General features: G+C 40.4%; 1 protein-coding gene across 1 annotated transcript; it reads left to right on the top strand.

The window, feature by feature from the left end:
* Window positions 1–755: 755 nt before the first annotated feature.
* On the top strand, window positions 756–6,673 carry LOC144961741 (uncharacterized; the record flags this gene model as incomplete). The annotated part of the gene is made up of 6 exons (XM_078894834.1): window positions 756–841; window positions 1,996–2,121; window positions 2,799–3,053; window positions 4,068–4,178; window positions 5,913–6,053; window positions 6,546–6,673. Coding segments are annotated over 6 exons (847 nt in total), but the record flags the coding sequence as incomplete, so codon positions are not given.
* Between the last annotated feature and the right edge of the window lie 643 nt (window positions 6,674–7,316).

Genomic DNA, 7,316 nt, shown 5'->3' with positions numbered 1-7,316 from the left:
ATGGTGATGATGGTGGTGGTGGTGATGATGATGATGGGGATGATGGTGATGATGTTTGGTGGTGGTGTTGTTGTTTGGTGATGAGGGTTTGGTGGTGATGTGATGGGTGATGAGGGTTTTGGAGATGATTGTGATGATGGTGTAATGATGTGGTGGTGATGGTGATGATGGTGGTGGGGGTGATGTGATGGTGATGTGTGATGATGATTGATGATGATGGTGATGATGGGTTTTGATGATGGTGGTGGGGGTGTGTGATGATGTTGATGATGATGATGTATGATGATGATGGTGATAATGATGATGGTGGGTGGTTGATGAGAGGGGTGATGGTGATGATGATGGGGGGATGATGATGATGATGATGAGGGTTTGGTGGTGAGTGATGATGATGATGATGATGATGTGATGATGATGATGATGATGATGATGATGATGATGGTGATGATGGTGATGATGATGGTGGTGGTGATGATGATGGTGATGATGGTGATGGTGATGATGGTGATGATGGTGGTGGTGATGATGATGGTGATGGTGATGATGATGGTGATGATGGTGATAATGATGATGGTGGTGATGGTGATGATGGTGGTGGTGATGATGATGATGATGATGATGATGATGATGATATTTCTATCCATGACTAGTGACAACCACACATTATACAACCCCCCCCCTCCCCCATCCCCAATCCCCGATCCTCCATCCATATACAGCTGAGAACGTGTGTCAGGCGTCCACCCGTCCTGTAGCTTTGCCTGCACCATCATCAACAACCAGCCCGCGTGTATCTGCTCTCTTGGATATTTCCTTGGAAGTGACAACGAGACTTGTATTGGTAAGAATGGAGACGTTTGGATAAATTTCTCAGCTAGCGTATGTTGTGAATATTTTAAGTAAAGGCACGGCATCAATACTTAAGACTATAACTTCAATGACAACATTCTGGGTGGGGCTCCTGACCTGCCATAGTGGGCAGGGAGGTACTTACTGTGTCTTCTACCCCACTATATCTGTTTTCCAATTTGCTTCTGTCTTAGTCTTTGAATGAGATTACTTGATTTTGTCCTGGCCCAAGCCGGAGTCCTTGGCTGGGAGGGAAACAGTCAAATGTAAGTTATTGTTCTGGGAGACAATATTATTTTTTTTGCTTGTAAATCATTCTCTCTGTTTTCTTATATTTATTGTTTTGAATTTATATTGTAAGTAGGATTCCTCTTAGTGGTATCCTGTGCTTGAGTCTGAATGAGACTTATAGGTGACCTCAATCTAAGTACATTGGTACATCTGTTCCTTATTGTTCCATTCCCCTTTGTCTTACTTATTTTTGGATGCTTTAATTATAATTCTAGAACTTTTTACCATCCCATTTTCTTCCTTTTTACTGGCGCTGATATGACCTAAATGTGTTGCAAGCGCCGTAAAACTCTTAAAAACAAAACAACAATGTCAACAGTCTACCCACTTCGATAATCGCAAATTTGGAGGCTTCGTGCCGCACGAGTATTTCTCCATTTCGCGTGTTGTGATTTTTTGCCCTTGTAAATAGTAAATAGTAATAGTAAATAATGAATTTATATAGCGCCTAAACATCCACGTTAATCGTGCTCTGCGGCGCTTTACATAATAAAAATAAAAATGTTTAAAAACAACAAAATTAAAAATCACGACACTGCATGATACATAATAAGCATGCATACAAAAAAAAAAATCAAAGCGACATCTATTTTATGAAAAATAAGCCTCGCGGAACAACTCGGTCTTCAGACATTTCCTGAAAGATGATAAATTTTCACAGGACTTTTCCGAGGACCAAGTGCGTTCCATAGGCGTGGAGCTATGAATGAAAAGGCTTTTTTCACCGAAAGTGGATTTGAGGTGGTGGTAACTTTTAGAAGTTGGGACTGAGATGATCTTAAATTTCGAGTGGGTTCATATTTTTTAATCAGTTCCTGCAAATATTCCAAATATTCCTTGTCCAATTTCCATCAGACGTGAATGAGTGCAGTGACGCCTCCAGTAATCAGTGTACCTCTGGATGTGAGAACAACGCCGGGTCTTACACCTGTACGTGTCCAGTGGGCAAGGAACTGGCCAGCGACAAGAGAACTTGTACAGGTTAGTTAGACAGTGTGGTGTGGTCACTCTTTGGTTACTTTATTTTTATCGTCGTTTTTGTTTTCATCGTCGTCATCGAATCATCGTCGTCGTCGTATCATCATCGTCATCGTATCATCATATCATCGTCGTCGTCGTCACCATCATCATCATCATCATTTTCATTATTTTTATCATTAACACTACCATCCCCATAATTGATAACACCACAGCCAATGCCACCATCACCAATATCACCACAACATTACCACCACCATCATCATCATCATCATCATCATCATCAACAACACCAACATCACCACCACCCTCACGACCACTACCACCACCACCACCACCACCACCATCACGACCACCACCACCATCACGACCACCACCACCATCACGACCACCACCACCATCACGACCACCACCACCATCACCACCACCGCCATCACCACCACCACCATCACCACCACCACCATCACAACCATCACCATCACCACCACCAATATCACCACCATCACTACCACCATCACCATCACCACCATCATCACCATCACCACCACCATCACCACCACCACCACCACCACCATCACCATCACCACTACCATCACCACCACCACTACCATCACCACCACCATCACCACCATCACTACCACCACTATCACCACCACAATCATCCTTTCCTCTCTTCCCAGACTGTGACGACTTCCACTGGGGCCCAGACTGCCAAAACCAGTGCGGCTGCAGCCCTCTGGGATCCGAAACCTGCAACAAGGTGACTGGTTGTGTCTGCAACCCTGGCTGGACAGGTGACGACTGCAGCGAGGACGTGGACGAGTGCAACAGCAACACGCCAGTGTGTTTCCAGGGGTCAAAGTGCATCAACAATCCAGGAGGTTACAGGTGTCAGTGCAATGAAGGTTATGAGTTAATCAACAATGCATGTGTAGGTGAGTACAATAGATTTATACTAAAAGATTTACAACGGGCGTCCTTTTGTGTGAAAAACTGATGATCGGTAATTTCTTTTTTAAGTCAAGATAGTTATGTGTGTGTGTGTGTGTGTGTGTGTGTGTGTGTGTGTGTGTGCGTGTGTGAGAGAGAGAAAGAGAGAGAGAGATGGAGACAGAGAGGGAGAAAGGGAGAGAAAGAGGTAGAAAGAGAGAGAGAGAGAGAGAGAGAGAGAGAGAGAGAGAGGAGAGAGAGAGAGAGGAGGTTGTATAAATATGTTACAGTCATGAATAGTTTGTGTCATTCATTGTACAATTAAACCTTTCTAATTCTTTCGTCTTATTACAATCTGGTGAGAGGAACCCCTTGAGAGATATGCCGCGTGCGCATGCTCAGATTATTTATTGTCGTTGAACAGGGAGGCACTTCCTGTGTCTTCTTTCCAACTATATATGTTTTTTAACTTGCTTTCTGTCTTTGTCTTGGAATGAGATTACTTGCTTTTGTCTTGACCCTGGCCGGATACCCTGGCTGATAGGGAAACAGTCAAATGTATAGTTAGTTTTGGGAGATGATATTTTTTTCCTTGTAAATCATCTCTCAGTTATGCACTGTATTATTTTTCCTTTTACATAGACGTCTATGTATGATTTGTAAACAATTGAATGGCGGGGACCTGTGTTTGAGTCTGGATGAAACATTAAGGTGAACTCAAACCAAGTCGGCTACACTGATAGTGTGCTCTTGGAATCTACATCTGTTCCCTATTTGAACTAATTTTCCCCCTTGTCTCCCGTATTCTTGTGTGTGCTTTAATTGTTATCCTAGAACTTATTACAATCCCATTTTCTTCCTTTTTACTGACGCTGGTATGACCTAAATGTGTTACAAGTGCCGTAAAACCCTTTAAAAAAAATAACAACAACAAAAAAAGCATTTATTGTCGTGAAATTTGCACAGATTGATCACACGTTATAAACTAAGTTTACAATTTTTTTCCCCAATATCATCAGACATCGACGAGTGTTTAAACAGCCCTTGCCATCAAACCTGTGTCAACAATAACGGTAGTTACACGTGTCAATGCAGCTCGGGCTTCTATGTGGACGGGGACAATTGTATCGGTAAGTTTGGATCAATGTGGCGTAGTGGTATGACACTCGCTTTCGGATCGGAAGGGTCCTGGGTCCGAGCGTGGCCTTTGTAAAGTTATGGCCTGACACTGACCAAAAAATGACGTCAAAATGCCAGTCTTTTGCCACAAAAGAAAACAAATCGTGAGTTGTATTCAATAGTTCAACCAATGAAATAACTTGTTTCCATGAGCTCTACTAACGACTACTCACTAGGCGGTGCAAAAACCAAATAATGACGTCAAAATGCCAGTCCTTTTGGATTTCAGTGTCAGGCTATAACATAACGATGGCTACGGTCCGAGCCGAGCCTCGCTCGGTCGGCGTATAGTTGAGTCCTTGGCAAAGACTCTTTACTCACATTCTCTCACCGTAATCCTCAGGTGTTAAATGAGTACCTGGCCGTTAACAGCTTTGTCTCTATCGGAATTTTTTTTGTTGTAATATTCGCCTAACAGGCGTCATGTCTCGTTCTACATTACTCTGCTACGTGTTGCTGTTGGTCAGGGACCCTTTGTTAAGCGCTTTGAGCACATTTTGTGGATATTGGGCTTTTTGTGTGTTTTTATAAAATACACGTTTCTTTCACCCGTTTGTATCTTGGAATACCGGAAAAATTTGCTGCACAAGCTTGCGAGTGCGCGTTGGGAACAAAGTTCGAATTCTAAAACGCATGAGTGTAAGATTTTTTTATTCTACCCCTCACTCGATTCCGATTTCGTCATCTATGAGTAAAAGATATTTTCAAAAACTCTAATTTTAGTGAAATTTAACGTTTGATAATCTGACGTCACAAATTATTATTGTAAAGTTAATAGAACACTTAAGGGAGCTGCATCTATTACATAGCGCCACCTGGCAGCGCCGTGTGTGTTTTTTTTGTTATTCAATCACCTATGTTAACACGTAATAATATGTTAAAAAGATAGTTTTAATAACATGAGTCTAATTTTCAAAAGCCACAATATCTCAATGACAACAAAACATAGGGTTTTGAAGACCTATGTATGGTCAGTATTATTATATTGCAATGAAAGTTGGACAATTACAGAAAACATTAGAAAGAAACTGGAGGCAGCAGAGATGTGGTTTCTTAGAAGGATGTTAAGAATCTCATGGACAGAGAAAAAAACGAATGAAGAAGTATTAGAGCAAGCTGAAACTAGAAGGTTACTAATTCGTACAATAACAAAAAGACGACTGCAAATTTTAGGGCACCTAAATCGACATAAATATATGGAACATCGTGCTGTCACGGGAAAGATAGAAGGTAAAAAGAGTAACGATAGACGAAGAAAACATTTTGAATAGTTTGAACAGCGGGTGACAAAGAAAGAGAAGATCAACATAAATTTTTGAGGTTGTCTGATCAGAAAGATGAATGGCTTTACCATGATTACCATGTCTGGCCAGCCTTGGAAATTGGAGCAAAAAAATAAAAAATAAAATATGTTTAAAAAAATAAATAAATAGATAAATAAATAAATAAATAAATAAATAAATAAAAAATAAATTAATATATATATATATATATATAATATATATATATATATATTTATATATAATATTATATATATATATATATATTAATACGTGTTATGAGAAAAGCTCATAATCTGTTGAGCTATTTGTTGTTTCCGGTCACAGGCAAGTGCTTAAAATGGCTATTAAATAGACATCAGCTATGCTATAAGTTTCGGGGTTTTTTCTTATCAAAATTTACAGATATTGACGAATGCGCATCAACTGCGGCACATAATTGTGAACAAATCTGTCGAAATACAAAAGGATCTTTTGCATGTGAATGTGAAGAAGGCTTCATTTTGAACGTCACCAGTCCGTTGAGGAACCTTTGCCCAAGGGGGAGTAATTTGCAATCTATATTTCAATCTTTTTTATCAATGTCTTTAGGCTTTGGGCTCATCTATACCCTGGGCGGCTGTGTCGTCTTGTTTCTAATCGGAATATCCAGGGTTCGAGCCTCGCTCGGCGCATAGTTGGTCCTTGGAAAAAGGCTCTTTACATTCTCTCACCGTACTGAGGTATAAAATGAGTACCTGGTTGTGTCTGGATGAGAGTTTTAGGTGGTCTAGACTAAGTACTTTGATGGTTTTGCTCTTGGAATCTACATCTGATCCCTATTTTTTCCCCAGTTCCACTATGTCTTACTTTTTCTTGGGTGCTTCATTTGTAATTCTAGAACTTTTTACTATCCCCTTTTCTTCATTTTTACTGGCGCTGATATAACCTAATGTGTTGCAAGCGCCGTAAAACCCTTAAAAAAAAACAAAGTTGCTTAGCTTTATAATGATACCGATGTCCATTGTTGCATTGATTTCATGTCCCGATCATCCACAGTTGACCCCAACGCAGGACAGTGTAGTGCTGGAAATGGCTGTGACCTTTGTGCACTGACCAACGGAATGGACACTTGTTTCTGTCTGCCAGGCTTTGAACTAACCGCCCGACAATTAAAACATGCGCTGGTTAGTTTTATGTCATTGTTCAATGTCTGTGGGATTCTGTTATTAAAACTATTTTATGGAGATGCAATTTAGTATGAAGAAAAACTGATGGGGTCTTTTTGAAACGGTCAGACAAATATTAGAAAATACATGAAAAAAAATGTAGTAGTCGTAGGATAGTAGAAAAAATTAAATAGTAGGAGGGGGAGTAAAAGTAGTATAGTATGTATAGTAGGTGTAGGGGTATAGAGTAGTAGGGGAGTAGTAGTAGTAGTAGAGTAGGGGGTATGTATAAAAAATAGTAGGGGGGGGAAAGATAGTAAGTATTTTAGTAATATGGAGTAGAGTGTAGTAGTAGATTGTAGTAGGTGTAGTAGTAGTAAAAAATGTTAGGAGGAGGGTAAGAGTATATTTTTAAATAGTAGTAGTTAGAAGGGGGGGGGAGAGGTTGGAGTAGAAGGAAGTAGTGTAGAAATTGTAGTAGAGTGTTTAAATATTGGTTTGGTAGTGGTCGTTGGTTTATATACTTTGTTGTGGTGTGGTATTGGTAGTGGTAAGTAGTCGTGGTATGGTGGTGCTAAGGGATTGGTATGGTAGTGGTTGTAGAGTAGTAGTAGTGTAGTATAGCCGCAGTCGTCTTCTCACGTCGTAGTGGGGGAGTGGT

Source organism: Berghia stephanieae, unplaced genomic scaffold, assembly GCF_034508935.2.
Source record: "Berghia stephanieae isolate SIO BIC M18660-M18661 unplaced genomic scaffold, UCSD_Bste_1.3 scaffold3901, whole genome shotgun sequence".
Taxonomy (NCBI): domain Eukaryota; kingdom Metazoa; phylum Mollusca; class Gastropoda; order Nudibranchia; family Aeolidiidae; genus Berghia; species Berghia stephanieae.
Note: the sequence above shows the minus strand (reverse complement) of the source record. Positions and strands in the feature narration are given on the sequence as shown.